The 21,448-nt window shown below is 35.6% G+C and overlaps 2 protein-coding genes across 2 annotated transcripts; both read left to right on the top strand.

Moving 5' to 3' along the window:
* The first annotated feature begins 1,293 nt into the window (after nt 1–1,293).
* Nucleotides 1,294–8,143, top strand: psmg3 (proteasome (prosome, macropain) assembly chaperone 3). Its single transcript, XM_077734501.1, has 4 exons — nt 1,294–1,665; nt 6,394–6,553; nt 7,051–7,279; nt 7,366–8,143. The coding sequence occupies exons 3-4, from the start codon at nt 7,061–7,063 to the stop codon at nt 7,516–7,518; spliced, it is 372 nt and encodes a 123-aa protein (XP_077590627.1). The 5' UTR covers nt 1,294–1,665; nt 6,394–6,553; nt 7,051–7,060; the 3' UTR covers nt 7,519–8,143.
* Nucleotides 8,144–8,217: 74 nt separating this feature from the next.
* On the top strand, nt 8,218–19,097 carry tmem184a (transmembrane protein 184a). Its single transcript, XM_077733901.1, has 9 exons — nt 8,218–8,770; nt 9,092–9,313; nt 12,542–12,707; nt 13,977–14,067; nt 14,173–14,248; nt 16,490–16,581; nt 16,646–16,815; nt 16,884–17,081; nt 17,565–19,097. Exons 2-9 carry the CDS (start codon nt 9,092–9,094, stop codon nt 17,789–17,791), a joined length of 1,242 nt encoding a protein of 413 aa, XP_077590027.1. The 5' UTR covers nt 8,218–8,770; the 3' UTR covers nt 17,792–19,097.
* The last annotated feature ends 2,351 nt before the right edge of the window (nt 19,098–21,448 follow it).

Genomic DNA, 21,448 nt, shown 5'->3' with positions numbered 1-21,448 from the left:
GACGCACCGCATTATAAGGCGCACCCTCAATGAATGAAATTTTTTCCATATATAAGGCGCACTGTATTATAAGGCGCACAGTCTAGTTTGGAGAAAATTTAAGACTTAAGTGCGCCTTATAGTGGTGAAAATACGGTAATTGCTATTGACTTCCAGGTATGAAGCACTCACTACTTTACAGTCACCTCTAGAGCCAGCCATTGTTGATGTTTTGGATTTTTTTGTATAAAATCTTGCAGTGGGGGAGGAGCTATATGATGGAAGATTTTGTAAACTAAGATGACATCTGCATATTTAACAGTATTGTTTCAGTTCAGGCGTTTGTGTTTTTTTAATATCCGACAGTGGTGGTTTTTCCTTTTTGGTTTTCTGTTTTTTTCCATATATAAGGCGCACTGGATTATAAGGCGCACTGTCTATTTTGGAAAAAATGTAAGACTTTTGAGTGCGCCTTATAGTCGCGAAAATACGGTACATTATAAAGCTTCTTATTTACTTGGTGTTTTTGTTTTTTTTCTTGTTAGGGATTTGGACATCAACTATCGATGGAGTCGTTTAGCATGCAGCCACCTTCGCTCGACTCGGACGGATGGAGGGGCTGCGGCGGATTTGTTGGCTGTTGAACAAATCGATCCGCCTGGCGCCGTGATTGCGCCGGACTGTTGTGAATATTAAGAGATGCCGACCGTTAAGGATAACCTTGCATTGGTGTCCCATGAGAAAATACATGAGAGTACTACAGCTGAATAGTGGGAAGGTAATACAAATAATACAAGGTACTGGAGGTGAGTTTTATTTTAAAAATGTTGACTATGTGGGGAAATAATGCATATTAGATGATGATTGTGAATAGCTCTTGGGCACTTGGGATATAATGAGGTGGTGCCGCATCAAAATTAGAATAAAATTTTGTGTAAAATTAGATTAATTGTATTTTTTTTAGTCTATCTGCATCGTAATCCAAGTTAATTTAAATTATGTTACGAGCGCGTTGCCGTGCAAAAAATCTAATTTTTATCCCGTTTTTTGTGTTTTTTTTAGAGGTTTGGAACAAATTAATTTATTTTATAGTTCATTTCTATGGGAAACATTCGTTTGACTTACGAGAAATTTGATATACGAGCTCAGTCTTGGAACAAAATAAGCTCATATCTCAAGGTACCACTCTACAATAAAACATCAATCACTTTATTTGTAAAAATATGTTTTTACAAGAAAACAAAACCCCAAAAAACACGAATATTTCCTATAGCTGGATATATTTATCAAAAAATTGGGCGTATTCCACAATTCCTCAGGGTTGTTTTGATGGATGATAATCTGGTCGCTGTTATATGTTTAAAAAAAAAAGCCATGATATATAGAAATTTCATTTTAAATAAAAGAATGTTTGATGATTAGTCGATATAAAGCTTGAATGTAGAATACAAATGGTCATAAGCTACTTGATTTAAGTACCTGGGACATGAACATGTATTCTCCTTCATCTCATACTCATCAATTTTTCTCATTCCAGTTCTCTTGTGCACTCAAAAATGGCGATTTAATTTGAAGTTCCAGCATAAGTATACTGTACATCTTACACTTGACCCGAATACTGAAGAGTTTCAAGGGTCTTATCAGAGACGTAACACCTTGTAGCTAAAATGATGAGTGAAATATGAGGTGAATAACTCATGTTTAACTATCAATTATGATCTTTAACTGCTGCTATAACATATGTAGACTTGAGTGTGGAATAATTTTGGTGTCACAAAAATGATGTAAAGCAGCAGAGAGGTTTTTTATTCAGGGTAAGAGATTTACTCAACATTAAAAATAATCCTATTAGGCCATTAAAGTATTTTTTAAAGTCCTCCAAAAGGCTTTGATAAATGTATTTTATTTTTCTATATTAGATGTATTGATTACAATTATTTAGCATGGGTTGATGTGGAATTAATTGTATATATTTTTTTAAACATATTAATCCTTATTGGATAGTTTATATGATTTGTGATGATTAAAAATACATTTTTAAATGAAGATAGTGATAATAAAAAATAAACGACTGGAATTAAATGGACTAAAATCAGAAATTTATGCTGGTTATAGCCTAAAGTAACACTAAAGTTTATTATTTTTTCTTATTATTTAACTTATTGCATGCCAATGATGGCTATAGATGTCCAATTCATTTAAACCAGAATCTGGCTGTGAATGCTTAAATTTCAGTGCCGAGATCTTCAATCTAGTTTAACTGGGAGGGTCGATTATATATAAAATTGGTGAAAAAAACGAAGCCTTGGTGGTCAAATCCCATGTGGTTGCAGGGCAACTTTGGAATGTCATAGCAATTGGTCCATCTGCAATACAGCACAGCACTCTAGTGGCCACCAGGGTAATAATGGCTTGTGTTGTTTGTATATATTTTGTGTTGTCTTGTGGTTCTTCCTGACAAGTTTTTGTCTATCACAATTAAATTGTTCCACGATGAAAGGTGGGAGATTCTGTGTACGTCTTTAAATGTTTGATTATAATGAAAGCTGCATGGTTTGACCTTTGGGTGACTTTAACCTTTAAAAGGCCAAATAACCAAAAATTGAAAGCAAATTCAAGTTTTTCCCAACTCTGAGGCTTTAACGGTCCCTCGGAACAAAAAGACGACAACATTTCAAATATTGTTGTAAATTTATATCATGTTTACATATATGATAACTCAATTCCATTGCTCAAAATTCATGGATCGAATATGATGCCTTTTAGCTAGTTTTTGCTATGGGTAATTTGGGCGACTGACTAGGGTGCAATCTATTAGAGGGCGCATGAAATATTAATATTTATATATATATATATAATATGTTTGGTTAAAGGAAAAACTACATTTGTATTTAGGTGTGTATTTGAGAAACACAAATAATATTATATATTCTTGTGTTTGTACATTAGAGGTGGGAAAGGGTGCAAGAGACTGGTGTCCCCCCCAAGAGCATAAAATTTGAAAACATATCTTTCTGTCACACTTTGCTAATTTTTTAAGTATAAAAACACAAAACTAAAAAGAGAAGTTCCATTCTCTGAAGTTTCTGTGTTATTTTATCTTTTTGAATAAGTATTTATCGAAATAGTCGGTGCGGAAATATCACTTGTGAACACCTTGCGCTCTGAGCATCCCATACATTAATGCTGACATGCTGTTTATTGATATTTGGGACTCCATTTTTCAAGATGTCGTTTAATATGGAAACATGATCGGTTTTGTTATACCCATTTTAGATGTGCCTACCGCCCACCCACAATGCATAGCAATTCTGCTGAGTCTGGTACTCCATTTGACATTGTGAATATGTCACAGGGTCTCTGGCTTTTTGGATCAGCCTGATGCAGCACTTGCAGACTTTCAAATTCACCTGGAATATATATAAATATATATAAAATCATTTTTAAAAAGGACATGTAAGCACTTTGGAAATTTCCTCAGGCGTTTGTCTTGCATGAAGCTGTGTCTGCTTATCTTTGGCCTTGTTCTGTTCAAATGTCACATTGGTTTAAAGTAGTTATTAGAGAGGCCTTTTCGAAAAGAAAACCCACCAGAAGAGTGAAGTCATGCTGATAAGAAATTATCCTGCCTTTGTCACCCCCCGTGCTGTGAGGATCTTAGGGCTTCAAACAATCTTTGGCACTTAGCAGAAGGATGATGGAGCCTATATAGCTGCAAGGCAACTCTTTTTTATTTGAATTGAAATATAAATTAAATAAACAACATCTTAAATTAGGTCAGTTCTGTGCAGATCTAAGCTTTCCTCTCTGTGGACTCAAGTTTACCACTCTCATGCAAATTTATATTTTAAAAAATAAATCATTCTTGCTTAGGTACCAGGAGGAAAATAAACCAATTTTCCCTTTTGCATAAGTAATTAATGTTAGATAACACGGAATCGATGTACTGTCAATATTCTTTAAATTTAATTTCCTGGAAAACTAAATGTAGTTGTAGTAGTAGTAGTAGTAGTGGTTGTAGTAGTAGTAGTAGTGGTTGTAGTAGTAGTGGTTGTAGTGCAGGGCAACTTTGGAATGTCATAGCAATTGGTCCATCTGCAATACAGCACAGCACTCTAGTGGCCACCAGGGTAATAATGGCTTGTGTTGTTTGTATATATTTTGTGTTGTCTTGTGGTTCTTCCTGACAAGTTTTTGTCTATCACAATTAAATTGTTCCACGATGAAAGGTGGGAGATTCTGTGTACGTCTTTAAATGTTTGATTATAATGAAAGCTGCATGGTTTGACCTTTGGGTGACTTTAACCTTTAAAAGGCCAAATAACCAAAAATTGAAAGCAAATTCAAGTTTTTCCCAACTCTGAGGCTTTAACGGTCCCTCGGAACAAAAAGACGACAACATTTCAAATATTGTTGTAAATTTATATCATGTTTACATATATGATAACTCAATTCCATTGCTCAAAATTCATGGATCGAATATGATGCCTTTTAGCTAGTTTTTGCTATGGGTAATTTGGGCGACTGACTAGGGTGCAATCTATTAGAGGGCGCATGAAATATTAATATTTATATATATATATATAATATGTTTGGTTAAAGGAAAAACTACATTTGTATTTAGGTGTGTATTTGAGAAACACAAATAATATTATATATTCTTGTGTTTGTACATTAGAGGTGGGAAAGGGTGCAAGAGACTGGTGTCCCCCCCAAGAGCATAAAATTTGAAAACATATCTTTCTGTCACACTTTGCTAATTTTTTAAGTATAAAAACACAAAACTAAAAAGAGAAGTTCCATTCTCTGAAGTTTCTGTGTTATTTTATCTTTTTGAATAAGTATTTATCGAAATAGTCGGTGCGGAAATATCACTTGTGAACACCTTGCGCTCTGAGCATCCCATACATTAATGCTGACATGCTGTTTATTGATATTTGGGACTCCATTTTTCAAGATGTCGTTTAATATGGAAACATGATCGGTTTTGTTATACCCATTTTAGATGTGCCTACCGCCCACCCACAATGCATAGCAATTCTGCTGAGTCTGGTACTCCATTTGACATTGTGAATATGTCACAGGGTCTCTGGCTTTTTGGATCAGCCTGATGCAGCACTTGCAGACTTTCAAATTCACCTGGAATATATATAAATATATATAAAATCATTTTTAAAAAGGACATGTAAGCACTTTGGAAATTTCCTCAGGCGTTTGTCTTGCATGAAGCTGTGTCTGCTTATCTTTGGCCTTGTTCTGTTCAAATGTCACATTGGTTTAAAGTAGTTATTAGAGAGGCCTTTTCGAAAAGAAAACCCACCAGAAGAGTGAAGTCATGCTGATAAGAAATTATCCTGCCTTTGTCACCCCCCGTGCTGTGAGGATCTTAGGGCTTCAAACAATCTTTGGCACTTAGCAGAAGGATGATGGAGCCTATATAGCTGCAAGGCAACTCTTTTTTATTTGAATTGAAATATAAATTAAATAAACAACATCTTAAATTAGGTCAGTTCTGTGCAGATCTAAGCTTTCCTCTCTGTGGACTCAAGTTTACCACTCTCATGCAAATTTATATTTTAAAAAATAAATCATTCTTGCTTAGGTACCAGGAGGAAAATAAACCAATTTTCCCTTTTGCATAAGTAATTAATGTTAGATAACACGGAATCGATGTACTGTCAATATTCTTTAAATTTAATTTCCTGGAAAACTAAATGTAGTTGTAGTAGTAGTAGTAGTAGTGGTTGTAGTAGTAGTAGTAGTGGTTGTAGTAGTAGTGGTTGTAGTGGTTGAAGTAGTTATAGTACTACTACTAGTAGTACTACTAGTAGTTGTAGTACTGGTAGTAGTACTATTGGTAGTAGTAGTAGTACTATTGGTAGTAGTAGTAGTAGTACTATTGGTAGTAGTAGTACTACTAGTAGTAGTAGTACTGGTAGTAGTACTATTGGTGGTAGTAGTACTACTGGTAGTAGTAGTAGTACTATTGGTAGTAGTAGTACTACTAGTAGTAGTAGTAGTAGTACTATTTGTAGTAGTAGTACTACTAGTAGTAGTAGTACTGGTAGTAGTACTATTGGTAGTAGTAGTACTACTAGTAGTAGTAGTACTGGTAGTAGTACTATTGGTGGTAGTAGTACTATTGGTAGTAGTAGTACTATTGGTAGTAGTAGTAGTATTGGTAGTAGTAGTACTATTGGTAGTAGTAGTACTATTGGTAGTAGTAGTACTATTGGTAGTAGTAGTAATACTTGTAGCAGGACAGTAATTGGATAAAACTACAGTCTTTAAAATGCCTGGTCTTTAAAAATATGATTTACAAAACCATAGTCGCGTTGCTAAATATGTTGTATTACTTATTACTATTTTATTCGTCTCATTGCTTTTATTAACATTGTCTTCTATTTTACGCAGGCCAACTCAACCCGGACGTGCGTGTCCTTGACGTCATGACGCAGGCGTCGTTTTGCAGCGCATGTTCAAATGGAAAGCAGAATTAAAAGCCTTTTTAGCTGACTTTCGTGGGGAAAAATACATATTCACTCCGCTGAATAGACTCTCTGATTGATAATAGGTAAGGACGAGCTTGGATCTTGAAATCCAAAACCTGTGTGCATCTATTTTGTCTCGTTGTTTTCGTCTAGCAATTGCGTGGCTAAGTCTTAGCGATCTCTCTAAAACAAAAGTCATATCCCCATACAAAGTAGTGATTTTAAAAGGCGTGCTTTTTTCTGATTTTCATACCACGTTGTGATAATTGAGGGGTTTCATATGTAGTTTTTTCCCTGAAAAAAATACAAAACTGCTTCATCCTTAATGGTCATAAAACAAAACTAGGTACTGATCCTTATCCTAATTAATATCTTCACCATAATATTTCCTATCTAATCAATAGAATATATGATCACCAAAAAAAAAGTATAAAATGATTGTCATTTTACTGTCTGTAAAATATAGCCAGGAAAATAGAATAGAAATAATGTTTTATCTGATCTCCAAATATAATATTTTAGGTGATGTTTACATTTGCCATTTAAAAAATTAAAATTTTGTGCTATTTTCTTTCCCTAGGTTTGACAAAATGTCTTCTGCAGAGCCCATCATCTCATCACGACAGACACAGAAAGAAATCAACGGTGTCCCCACACAAGTTGTCTGCACGGGGTTTAGTAATTACATATTTATTGTCATAACCCAATATGGCAAGATAGGGACACTTGTTTCTGTCACTCCGGAATCCAGATGTGAGGAATTCAGTACTTCAATGTATTCTACCAAAGTACTGCTTGGAAAGGATGAGGTACAACAAATGCATTTTTTCTCTAACATAATAATACTGTCATGCTTAATATGTGCTGATTATTATTATTATTATTATTATTTTAGCCCCTGACGCATGTGTGTGGCAAAAACTTGGGTTCGTTTGTGTCACAAGAAGCTGGCAACAAGCCCGTCTTGATGGGACTGGCACTCAAGGACTCATCTTTAGATGCAATTAGGCAGATAAAAGAACTCATCAAAAGTTGTCAAGTTTGGTAGGAAGTCTCCAAAAAACTGCAAAATTAACTGGAGAATAGTAGCTCACTTTTTTGTTTGCAGGTTCAGTTGGTTGGTTATTAGCAATTTGCAACAGTGTAAGTTTTGCAGGAATAATTCTCCTTTTTTTTAAAGATATTTCACTAAACTATACTTTTTTAATGTAGATATCCTATCCATTTGAAAAGGATATTTTCAATACCTTCACGTGTTCCTGTTTGTTTTTGGGTGGTCATAGAATTAAAAAAAATGAAATGTTAAAAATGTATTTATCTTGCAAACTGCAAATCCTCACTAGGGTTGTGGGGGTGTCGGAGCTTACCCAGGGGAGATTTGAGTGTTCAATTGGCTTCCCATGCATGTTTTGGGTATGTAGGGTGGAACCAGAGTACCTGGCAAAAACCCACGCAGAAAAACATGCAAATTCAGTACAGTTAGGTCAGACCCCAGAATTGAACCTTGAGCTTAAACTTATCAGGCGGAGATGTTAATTAATTACCATGCTTCCAGAAGAGAAAAGTAAAGTTCTCTTAAAACTCTGTGACTAAAATACAAAGTTACTATTGATCTATCACAATAATATAATGCATTGGCTGCAGACATGCAATGCATTTAAACTGTGATGACTCACATTCCTAAAAAGCTATTTTTACATTTCTAACAGAGCTGTTATGAAATAATTATAAGATTATTCATCCACGCCCTCCCAAATTAAATAAAATGGTATAAAAGAAGGGTTTATATGCACGTGCAGTACTTAGAAGTCTGCCATGTTCTTAAGGTCTTGAATGCAACACAGTGACGTCACACTCAGAGCTGCGCTGGTCACGTGACGCGCACACCTGTTTCCTCAACCTGTTTATCCCCTCGATCGCTTGAGTTTAACGCCTATGTATTTTCACTTTTGAACGACTGATCTATCGCTTTTTTTTCAACAGATGACGGTAGGAAGTTGATCGTTTAAAGTTTGTCGTCTTTAAGAATTTTAAGGGCTGCTTTTGGACGTGCGGACTTCGACCCCCGGGTCGCAACTTGGGGCCTACGTGATACTAACAAGGAAGTGTCCGACGGTTGCGTCTCTTGGGCGGCGTGTTTTTTTCCAACGACTGCCTCACAAATAACGCCTCATGCGATCATCCGCCGAAACTGAAAGGCGCTTAAAAATCTTATGTTGATCTGCTTTAGGGACGCTTATTTTTCTTTTTGTGGACAGTAAAAACAATATAAAGTCATTTCTGACGCAGATCTGTACAAGGTGAGTAATCTAAGACCAAAATAGATAGACACCATTTTGCATTTGCTAAGATTCTTTAAAAAAAAGAATACTTAAACACTAAATATGTATAATGCAGAATTTAAATTGCTGCATTTATTTGGTATGTATATGTAATTATTTTTTAAAAAAATGGATGGCAATTCCGGTTGACTACCAGAACATATTGATGGAAAAAAAACAACAATTTTAAATAAATGCAGGAATATTCCTATTCAAGCTTGTTATCTGTAGTAAATATGGTCAATATTGGGTTATGATATGGCATTTTTATTTATTTTTTTAATGTTATGTGTTCCCCAGATGAACATCTCCATAGTCAACATGGATGCCTCAGTGGAGAACACTTCCATCGTCCACCTAAATGCCCCCATCATCCCAGACGGGGCGGACATGTCCAACATGACCATCATTCGCACGGCCAATGGCACCATCCTGCAAGATGACATTTTTTTGAACACAGTGTCCGCCCGTGCCCTGTCTGGCATTTTTGTGTGGTCCGCCTTGCTCATCACATGCCACCAGGTATGGTAGTTTTTTTTCCAAAACTTTCCTTTACACTTGTCTATTGAACATTCCAAATGCCTTACTCCTACTATACAAGTATTTAAAATATCTGGGTCCTACTGACGTAGACATGTTATTCATAGACAAATATTCCACTAAGTGTGACAAAAATTCTGCTGTACACTTAATATTGCAAGAAAAAAAAACACTGTAGGGGATGATAGTCATTTTCAGAGGATGGGAATAGGGTTTTAAAATGTATATTTATTTTTATGTACAGTAATACCTTGACATGTGAGTGTCCCAACATGCGAGAAATTTGAGATAAGAGGAAAAATCTGACCATTTTCCTTTTTAGAGCTATTTATTGATATTCATGCTTAGAGGGAGGGGCTTATTTTTAATATGGATAAAGGAAAAACAATTAAAAACATGTCTTTCCATTGTAATATCCTATTTTATTTTATGTTTTCAGAGTGTAGGAACAAATTAAACAGTTTTTAGTTATTTTATTTGGAAAATTTTGATTTGAGATGTGAGTAATTTGACATATAAGCTCCATCCTGGCACGCATTATGCTCATATCTCAAGGTATTACTGTAATAACTATTGGACTGAACTGGCAGTGAAGCATGATCTCATAGATTAATAATTTATTCATTCATTGTTGCCTTTCTGTAATAGGTTTCACCATAAATCTGAAATATTGCTAATTTTCTCAACGCTTTGCCATAGGTCGGTCAGTGATAGATGATTACATCTCGTTCCAATTCGCATACTAATTTGAAAATAACGGCGACATGTTGTTGACATAAACTGTCTGGTTCAATGTCAAGACTGTTTGCCTCAATATAAGGCAATATGTAATCAGAGATGGCTGGGAAATGACACACATAGCACGTTCCTCCCTCGCTAGGGGACCAAAAGCAATTGTTCTATCCATAAAGGTTTATTACCTTACACTTCACCTTTTTTTCTGAGCTCACTGTATGAAGCCAATCTCTGCTGTCACTGGCAGTTACCAAGCAATGGCTTTTTCCCCTCCCAAGTTCATGACACCCCTCTTTTTTATAATTTTACTGCACAACGGTGTCTCATCTCACCATTTTCAGAATGTCCTTATACACAAGTGGATAGTGCGCAGGGGTGTCGTGATCACGTTTTATTGCTTGTGTGTCAATGTCACTTGATGCAGGAATGCTTGCAATAGTGAGGAAATGTATTAAAGAGAGAAGTTGTTTGTTTCCTATAGTTTAAACAAAGGTATTGAACATTAAAATCAACTAAAAGGGTGATTTCCACAAACTAAAAACATTTTTTAACAATAATTTGTTGAGCACCATAATCAGATACAAATAAAATAGTTTAAACAATCTTTTTTTACGGAGATAAACCTAAACAGTGAATTTGTGTCGAGTTAAATAGTTGGGATTGTTTTTCACTTTGGAAATAACTGGACTTTTTCAGTCTTTTCAGTTTTTTTGAAGTTTTTTTGAATGGTTAAATAGAAATATAGAAATTATATCACTTGCAAGCTCTCCCAGTCAAAATGCATTGGACGTCTCTAACAGCTAATCAGTTAATACTTAAAAAAAAACTCAAAAAAAACATTTCAAAATTCAAATTTAATGTTTTTGCAATAGTTATCACTAATGATTTTAACCATTTGCTTGGTACGCTGCACCACCAGCAACAAAATAGGTAAAAACGTTCAACCAAACATATTTCAATTCCAATTACTGCAGACTAAACACAAACACAACATTACACCTTGAGTATGTTCTCCTGCAGAATATATTCCCCCGTTTCCTCACGCTCAATTAATCCGCTAATGGGTCATAAATATCGTCGTCGTGGGTGGCTGCTTAAGATTTTTTGAAAGGTTTGAACACTTGCCATTTGGAATACTAATGAAAAGCATAGAGAATGTTTTGTAGAGCTTCTTTTACATGCACTTGGATATAAACACAGAGGAAAAATAGGCTTCTGGATGGCACCCTTTTGTTAGATTCCCAGATTTTATAGAGCGACAGATGTTTGGCGTAGTCCTACTCGCAGGGCATTGTTACAAATGGAGAATATTTACTGGAAATGCCCTTTGAACACAGTCGGATAACATGAGAGCTTTGTTATGGCAGGTATTGCCTTTTATGGTCATTATACAATCCTCCATGCTGGCTATGTCCACATTCATATTTTTTTTTAATCAATTTAACACTGCGGAAGTAAAAGCAATCACATTCTGCAACAATCAAGGCAAACTAGGGATCAAGTGGGTCGAACTAGTTTAGTTTTGGTCCAAAAATGTAACTCAGTGGCCACCATTGACACATCCACAGCCGCTTGACCGTATTTATTGGAGTATAACGCGCACCTGTGTATAACGGGCACCCATAATTTGTGACTAATAATTGGTATACATTTTTTAGTCACTTTTTTTGACCTAACACCAAAGATTGTACCAGTACTGGAAACTAGCAAATGCTGAACATATGTCGCCATGACAACACATTTATTCACAACGTATGGGTACGAAAACCTGGTAAAACAAACTATACCAGTATTAACACAATTCTCAAATGGAATGTACAATTTTAAATCCTTAAAGTCTCATTCATCGTTATAATATTTAACATTTTCTAAAGTCTAATTCATCATCATCAGATTCACCAAACAATTGATTCCATTTTTCATGAATTCTGCCAGTATTTCACCAAGATTTGTGTATAACACGCACATAAACTTTGCTTCAGTTTTTTTGGGTCAAAATTTTTCACCTAATACTCAACCGAGTCCTAGCCCGGGGTCCGTACATTTGCCACCCTTTACTTGAAATGGAAAAACGTGCAAAGCACACTAAAAAAAACAGCCAAGAACTTGGTTGCAAATATATTACAGAAGTTGTCATGCAGGCCAAACAATGATGTTTTCATCATTTTCTGAGCTGCCCTTTTTTTTCTTTTTCTAATAAATCTTGTAACATATCAGCGCGCAGCAGCAGCAACTTCCACTCTGAAAATTAATGATTTCTTTTCCTTTTCGTGTCTGCTTCTGCATTCTTCTGGCATGACTTCACAAAAATAAATAGAAATCCAGCAATTAATCATCACCCACACTGGACATACAAAGTGCATTATTAATGTGCTCTGAATACTTTGGACAAAAACAAAACTTATCACAGAAGTACATTTGCCTATGTTGCTCTTTTTTAAATATTTTTCTTGTATTGTTTCTTTTCTCATTTAGATTTACACACACCTTCGATCCTACACGGTTCCCAACGAGCAACGCTACATTATCCGCATCCTCCTCATCGTGCCAATCTATGCCTTTGACTCTTGGCTTAGCCTTTTATTCATCAGCAACAACCAGTATTACGTCTACTTTGACTCTGTTCGAGATTGTTATGAAGGTACGTGAACATGTGTGTGTGTGTGTGTGTGTGTGTGTGTGTGTGTGTGTGTGTGTGTGTGTGTGTGTGTGTGTGTGTGTTCGTGTGAATGTTATACGAACCACTGCATTCACATTGAAAACAAGTAACTGACCTAACCAGTTTTTCAATGACAGTTTTTTTTTTCCAGTCCTCGCTTTGTCAGAAACTGGAACTTCAAAGAGTTCCAGTCATGTTGTTATTTTTACAATTGACAAATTTTTTCGTTGTACAGCCACCAATGATCAGGTCGTAAATATTATTTGGATTGGATAACTTTATTCATCCTGTATTTGGGAAATTTCATTGTCAAAGTAGCAAGAGGGTGAAAATACAGACACAGAAAAATACATTTTAGACATATATAAATTAGTAAGTTACGAAATAAATACATGAATAAATATAATATATATACACATATACAGACATACATACATATACACATACATACATATACATACATATACATACATATATATGCATACATACATATACATACATATACACACATACATATACATACATATATATGCATACATACATATACATACATATACACATACATACATATACATACATATATATATATGCATACATACATATACATACATATATATGCATACGTACATATACATACATATATATGCATACATACATATACATACATATATATGCATACATATACATATATATACACATACATACATATATATACGCATACATACATATACATACATAGATATACGCATACATACATATACATACATATATATACACATACATACATATACATACATTTATATAAATATATATATATATATACATACACATAGATGTACATGTGTGTACATGTATTGCGCACTATTGTATCTATTCTATATTATCCATGTGGATGAGCCAAATATTTCTCACATGGGAAAGAAGATCTCTTGCAAAATGAAACCAGTTAATAAAAAGGGGGTGCTGTATCATAGAGCAGATTAGTTTACGACCAGTTTTGAGGCAGCGGGGAGACCCCAATCCCGTCGGCGCCCGCCAGTAAAAAAAGGCAACAAGCCTCCCGCTTTTGGCCGGACACCATCTGCATTAGCTACATTTAATCCTCACTTAAAATAGCAAAAAAAGGATTAGGAAGGGATTTCCAAGACACACAACCCTTGCAAGCCTCTTAATGTAAGAAGCAAAACATTTATTGTTCCATAAAGTAGCGCTGGCTAATTATTCTTTTATCGTGTGTCTTTTTTGTTACAGCTTTCGTCATTTATAATTTCCTGAGTCTGTCCTTTGAATACCTGGGAGGCGAGAGCGCCATCATGTCTGAGATTCGAGGGAAGCCAATCCAGTGAGTTCCCTCATCATTGTGGCCTCTTAATTATATGCGCTCATTTTTGATTGGCTCTTTATGTCGACACACTGTATAAAATGTTTTTTCCTCTTCCCCATACAGATCAAGCTGCCTTTATGGCACCTGTTGTTTGGGCGGAATGAGCTACTCCATTGGCTTTTTAAGATTTTGTAAACAGGTAAGACACATCCACTTGCTCATCTAACTATACAAATTGCAAACAGGTTAGGTATTTCAGAAATTGTACAACCAGATTGCTGTCAGAGCGTTAAAAAAAGACTTGCCAGGTACTCCACAATACTGCACAATACTCCCCAATACTCCCCAATACTCCCCAATACTCCCCAATACTCCCCAATACTCCCCAATACTCCCCAATACTCCCCAATACTCTCCAATACTCTCCAATACTCTCCAATACTCTCCAATACTCTCCAATACTCTCCAATACTCCCCAATACTCCCCAATACTCCCCAATACTCCCCCATTCTCCACTGTTCTCCACTATATTTTACTATATTCACATAATATACAATAGTCTCACCCCCATAAGTGGAGTACATCATTTTTCAGATACTCATTTACCTAATTTATGGCAATTGCTTGGAAAAAAGAAACTACTGCAAAAAAAAAAAAAACAACCATTGTACTTTTATAGCACCTCTAATGTTATTTTTAGAAGTGGGACTCTATTGAAATAAATATTCCAGAGATTTTGTAACATATTAATAACCCTGTCAGTGAAATTGGTCACTACTATGGATACTTATCAAAAAATCTGACTCTTAAGACCTTTAATACTTTACAGAGTAAGTGACTCCCTTTATTATTAAGCCTAACAATTTAAAGTGGAAAGTTTTGCATTGTGAAAGCTTATTTTTGAGTCCCATTGACAGTGTTAGACATTCATCCGGTCCATTTTGAAAGGGAGAGGCAAGTTTCTGCCGTAACTAGCACGTACGCCGTCGGAGTGAATATCCAAAACGAGGTCCTGTGCCTTCCACGCGCCTCGCCTTAAGTTAGGCCCAATCAATCTCCGACGTGCGGCTATGGGGGCACCCGTACAGTAAGTCAAGGCGGAGTAGCTTTGCTTTTAATTAATACACAAGAGGACGCAACAAATCTGGCCTGTCGATAGTTGCCACCAGTGAACTATAGCGTGGGCAAATTGTATAAAAAGGAAAAAAGCCCGGGGTCTTTCCAAGCTGGGAATTGATAATTAAAAATTGATTTAGTCATTTTTAATGGAAAATGCCAGCAGGTTGCCAACACACTTGAGGAAATAAAAAGCGGTGACTGGAGTGCACTTTCTTCTCAAGTTACTCTATTGCTGGGTGCCCTTCTTTATGAAATATAACTACAATAAAAGAGGAGGGCCATGTGAATAATTCAATGTTAAAGATGTTAAATAAAACTTTGCAGCGTGGGGGGCATCTCTCTCTCTTTCTCGCTCGCTCTCAGTCGCTTTTTGTCCTTTTGCGAGTTTGGCTTGGTAGAAATCCTTTTTGGATTTTGCCCAACGCAGCGCTCATAATTCAAAAGGAGGCCGTGTGGCGTCTTTTACGCTCTCTGCGCGCGCCTCAAGTCCAATGCGAGCTTTTTTAAATTATATTTTGATGCCTTCTAAATCACTGGGTGTCAAAGTGGAGGGGCTGGGGCGCACAGCTGGCCTGGCGGTGAAAGTAAATCAGGTCTTCATGTTTGATGCTAAAATTCTAATGAAGATTATACTTAAGAGAAGATTGTATTATGTTTATCTTTTAAAAATGAATTATAAAAAGTTTGGTAATCTAATTTTTAATTAATTAAAAAATGTAAAGTAAATATACTAAATCTGTTTCGCTGCATTTATTCATCAATGTAAATACAACTTAAATACAGTGCTTAAAATATGTTTTACTGTCTTTTTAATGAAAAATATTAATTATTTCCTTTTTTTTTACCCTTTTTTATTTTCTTTTTCAAGTAAAAAAGAAATACTGTTTATTAATACACAAAAGATAAAAAGTACTTGTTTTCCTCTTTAAAAAAATATATATATCTGAATATTTACGTTAAGTAGCTGGAGCAACGGACTTAGACAAAACTTTGTCTAAAAATGATGTCTCGATTAATTGCAGAATATTTTCCGGGTAAAAAAAACCCTGTTACAACACCCAAGCTTGACACTTGTGCTTTAAATACACAAAAAAAGTCCACTTCTCCACTACTGTGATAAATCACAATAATAAAAACTACCCTAAAGTCATTTAATGATAACAAATGCAAACTTTTAAAAGCAGAATTTATGGTCCAACTCTTGATTTCCAGCTCAATAGATGTTTGTATGTCTATGATAAATTGTCCACTGTTTGTTTATTGGCTAAGCACAATAAATGAAAATGCAAACCCACTTTCTCCTCTTTATGTATTTTCTAGGCCACTCTCCAGTTCTGCATTGTCAAACCCATCATGGCCGCCATCACCATCATCTTACAGGCCTATGGCAAATACCACGATGGAGATTTTAAGTAAGCTCCACCTTTTATCACTTTTTTAATACTTTGACTCATTTACTTTTCTCTTTTTTTACAGTGTAAACGGAGGCTACCTGTACATCACCATCATCTACAACTTCTCCGTCAGTTTGTCACTCTACGCCCTCTTCCTCTTCTTCTTCGCCACTAGCGACTTACTCAGGCCATACGAGCCCGTTCTCAAGTTCCTCACCATCAAATCGGTCATCTTCTTGTCTTTCTGGCAAGGTAAGATCTCACCATGAGATTAAAATCCTAAACCCAGGTAGCCAACTAATCTCCCTCCCTTCCTTAAGGTATGGTTCTCGCCATCCTGGAACGCTGCGGCGTCATTCCCAAGGCGCTCTTCATCGACGGACAAGAAGTCGGCGCCGGCACGGTGGCGGCCGGTTGGCAGAACTTCATCATCTGCATGGAGATGTTCTTCGCCGCCGTCGTTCTAAGATACGCCTTCACGTGCACAGTTTATCAGGAAAAGAAAAATGACGTTCCACGTGAGTGATGCGCTTTTTTACCACTGTGTTTTTTCAGAGACGCTAAACCAGACATGGGCAAAATCCGGCTGGTTAGGCTTTTTAATCCGGTCTGCCCATGTTGTCCAAATAATGTTTTTTTTTTATCCCCAAAATGGCGCCGTCACGCAGAAGCCAATGGCTGTAGCTTTATCCACTCTTATTTGTTTTTCGTGTTTTACAGCCCCACTATCATTTTTTTAAATGACATTTTAATATTTCTTAATACATTCCTTTTTACTTTACTCTGTACTTTATACTTTAATGATGAGTGGTGAGTATGTTAATACATTAGTCCCTTTTTTCTGTTTATGTTTCATATGTACTGTTAACAGATGCACTTTTTTATATGTATCCTCTCTTGTGCTGACCCCGCCCATCTGTCAAATTTTTAAAGTCAATGTGGCCCCCCGGGCCTAAAAATTTTCCCACCCCTTGCGCTAAACATTGACATTACTCCCACAGAGAGCATCCCGTCCATGCAGAGCATTTCCAGCGGTCTGAAGGAGACCATCAACCCGGGCGATATGGTGCAGGACGCCATCCACAACTTCTCCCCGGCTTACCAGCAATACACGCAGCAGTCCACACAAGAGGTGGTCCCACCATGCACCAATGGGAAAGCCGCCACCAACAAGAGTTCCCGTAAGTCGGACAAAGTTATGCTGATCATGTCCGATGACGAGCTGTAAGATTCCCCGGATCCAGGTGGGTGCGCCGCCACTCGAAAAACGGAACGTACCTCAAAAAAGAGCCGCCAAAGTGGATGATATTTCATTTTCAACGACTCAGTGTTGAACAATGACCGCTTACGGCTAATGAACGTTGAAAGGAGAAACCGGTTTTCATTAGATTAGCTCAGCAGTGTGAGATTTTTCGCCTTTTTTTGGCCTTATTGCAAACAAATCACAATTGTGATACTGTATAATCCAACACGATCCAGAGTTTTATAATGGCTTGGAATGCCACCTAGTGGACCACATTGAAACCTTCCCCCTTTTTTGTTGTTTTGTTTTATTTTGAAACAATCTAAAAATGTGTTCCTGTATAGGTACACTGGTTTTGGAGCAGGTACTTCAAACTGCATTCCTCTGTATGTATTGGTTGCGTCTTTATCTCCTACAAAGTGGGGATTTGTATTAGTACTCAACTAGGAAGGCAGATTATGTAATCTGCATGATATATTATATTATTATACATAGCAAAGGGTCCTCAAATGGGGGCAATTATTTATCATTTTATGGATTATAAATTAAAATGTGTCATTTACTGGTTCATCTCCATAAAATATGACCAGTACTTGTTTTTTTCCATTATTTAATTGAAGAGTATGCTGTAAAAAGTTGCACAAATATTAGGATTCAAGGATTTTAATATTAAAATCCAAAAAAATGATGTAAATTAATCTGTATGGTGAGTTTCACTTCACTTAATCTGAGTGACATAATTTATTGAAATGAACCAGTCCATTTTTTTAGTGTAAAATGCACTGAGGAGATGGTTTGTATAGAATAATAGCTAAAAAAAATACTTTTTCTTTTTTTATACCCATTTGTGCCAATCATTGTTTTGATGTTGGAACAAATTTAATTTATGGGTACATAGTTGAATTTAGGATTATGAAAATAAAACCATTTTTGTGTGTTTGTGACTGACAAAAAGCGAGTTTATTTGTGATAGTTTTGATTTAGAAAATTTTTTTATTTGCGAGTACAAAAACAAGACACAGCAGAAACAGTGAAGTGGAATAATTTAGCATTTTTTGAAATAAGGCAGCAAAACTTGGATTTTACACAAATACACTAGATGACAAAAAATAATTTAGGCGTCATAGTAGTATAAACTAAAACCGATCACCTCCAATAAATATATCCGAGTAGATCAATAATACTCGTTAACTTCTTGCTGCTCGTTTAAATCTCGGCAAAAAAAATCTACATTAGATTTTGTCAACATTCTGCCTTTTAAGTGTTAAATCTTTTTATTTTCCTGCCTTGTTTGTGTGTGTGTGTGTGTGTGTGTAGCTTGTCTGGCTGGTCGAGCTTGTTTGGACAGCTAAATATGTCAAGTTGATCTATGCAAGCACTTTTTTTTAGATGATGTCATCGTCAATGTACGAGGAAGATGATGACCAATAAAATGCCATCGTATAGGTATTGTATTCATCTTTTTTTGTTTAGCATCCTTGTTGTTGTAGTTCAGGGGTAGGGAACGTACGGCTCGAGAGCCATATGTGGCTCTTTCCATGGATTTATATCAGGGATGGGCAAACTACGACCCGCGGGCCACATTCGGCCCAAAAGGTGGTTTAATCCAGCCCGCCGAGGGTTTTTTTTAAATGACATTTTAATATTTCTTAATACATTCCTTTTTACTTGACTGTACTTTATACTTTTTACTTTAATGATGAGTGATGAGTATGTTAATACTTGAGTCCTTTTTTTTCGGTTTATTTTTTGTATGTACTGTTAACGGATGCACTTTTTTATTTGTATCCTATCTTGTGCTAACCCGGCCTATCTGTCAAATTTTTAAAGTCAATTTAATTTTATTAATACAGATTGATTAGCTACAGCATAACAATATTGTCCAAATAATTCAGAGACTTGTTGTAATTAAAAAGTGATGAAATGACCAAAAAACATTTTTAAAAATCTAATTTTCTTATATTTTTACTTTAAATTTTGAAAATGGCTCTTTAGAAATAACATTAGGAAAATATAAATTGCTTATAGCTCTCTCTTTAGCTATTTTTCAGATGTTGGCAACGTCAATTCTTCAAAAAAAAGGTAAGTTTTATCTTTGGCACAAATATAAAATGCCTCGTTTGATCACTGGAATAAACATGCTTTTGTTTTTGTTTTTTTTACAGTGTGCTGCAGGCATTATTCAACAAGAGGGATTTTTTTACAGCCCTGTGGATTCATTTCAGGTAAGTTTGTTATAAAATCATTACCATCATCGTTAAAAAAAATCAGAATTAGTGGACAGTTACATCAGAAATTATGCTGTACAACAGATGGAGATTTTTATCATTATTTTTTGTTCAAAAACAAACTATCAGAATGTCAATGTATTCAAGTGAGGGGTAAGAAAACAGCATTTTGTGAGTAACCGCAGTCGTGTTGATATATAAAACAAAACCAAAAAAAAAAGCTGTGATGGAAGCAAGCTATAAATACAACAATAATATTCTCATTATAAATGTCCTATAGAGACTTTTTCAGCATCATTATACAAAGAGGTCTTTTTTTTAGAGAAAGTACAGAAATCACACCACTCCCAAGGATAGTAACATAAATATAGAAAAATAGGTGATACATATATAGTCATAATCATGGATTTATGCTTACAAAACCTATGTGTCAAAAAATAAAAAGATAAAAGTAAGAACACAGCTGTCGGGTTACAGCAGGTCATACAGCAGCAAAGACCCCTCTTGAGGGGGACAACGGGGGGCAATGGGTATGTTCTCTTAGCTGAGAAAAGATCCTGAAGTGAGCGAACATAAAAATAATATTAAAAAAAAAAATTAAAAAACATAGTGATCTTGCTAGGGAAGGCTTTAAAAGCGTGGGTGTTTACTGCGTTTAGTTGCCATGGCAACTGATGCTCGCTTCATATTTTCTACCTGCTTACCAGGCAGAGGAAAGGCTTTAAAAGTAAAAATAATAATTGTCGATTGAATGTGTTATCAACAGCAGAATTTGGTTTGAACTTGCAGTAGGAATGACTTGTTTTGTTTTTGTTTTTAACTTTTTGGACGGAGTTAAGTGACCACAGCTAAAGTATTTCACTTTCAAAAAACCTATCATTAAGTTATTTTTTTAGCGGAATCCAATATGGATTAACTTAACCAGAGAGAGGTATTTAAGAGGCAGAAATAACTGAGCCAGAAATCGCAGTAAAAATTAAAATTGGGTGGAAATGCTGAGAGAATTTGATACTAAAAATGGCCCTCAATTTTGGGTGGAATTAGCTTAATGGAACTAGATTTAGACCATGCATACTTTTTTGTGCTTTAAAATGTGTAAATTGCCGTGACATCATTATATTTGTGCAGAGGCAACAATAAGTGCTGGGATTGACCAAAAAAAACATATGGTTCAAAAATGATAGAAAATCCATTTGTTAATGGGGGTTTACATAAGATTACATATTGCAGTAATTTGCCAATTTAAAGTCGGGAGAATTATACAAGAATTGTATCTATTGAAAAAATTGGATCATGTAATTCCTTATTTTACAAGCGAATACAAAAAACTAATGATTTTATTACAAGGGAGAAAAATAATATGTATAAAAAACATTACTTTTCAGTGCTTTTCTCTCAGCATTCACACTCTAAG

This window comes from Stigmatopora nigra, chromosome 15, assembly GCF_051989575.1.
Source record: "Stigmatopora nigra isolate UIUO_SnigA chromosome 15, RoL_Snig_1.1, whole genome shotgun sequence".
NCBI lineage: Eukaryota > Metazoa > Chordata > Actinopteri > Syngnathiformes > Syngnathidae > Stigmatopora > Stigmatopora nigra.
The sequence above is the reverse complement of the archived record's forward strand: the minus strand, read 5'-3'. Positions and strand labels throughout refer to the sequence as shown.

Coding starts and splice junctions, on each gene's coding strand:
- tmem184a (XM_077733901.1), top strand. CDS start 9,092: ATGAACATCTCCATAGTCAACATGGATGCCTCAGTGGAGAACACTTCC. Junction 9,314..12,541: donor TGCTCATCACATGCCACCAG/GTATGGTAGTTT, acceptor TTTCTCATTTAG/ATTTACACACACCTTCGATC. Junction 12,708..13,976: donor TGTTCGAGATTGTTATGAAG/GTACGTGAACAT, acceptor TTTTTGTTACAG/CTTTCGTCATTTATAATTTC.
- psmg3 (XM_077734501.1), top strand. CDS start 7,061: ATGTCTTCTGCAGAGCCCATCATCTCATCACGACAGACACAGAAAGAA. Junction 7,280..7,365: donor TACTGCTTGGAAAGGATGAG/GTACAACAAATG, acceptor TTATTATTTTAG/CCCCTGACGCATGTGTGTGG.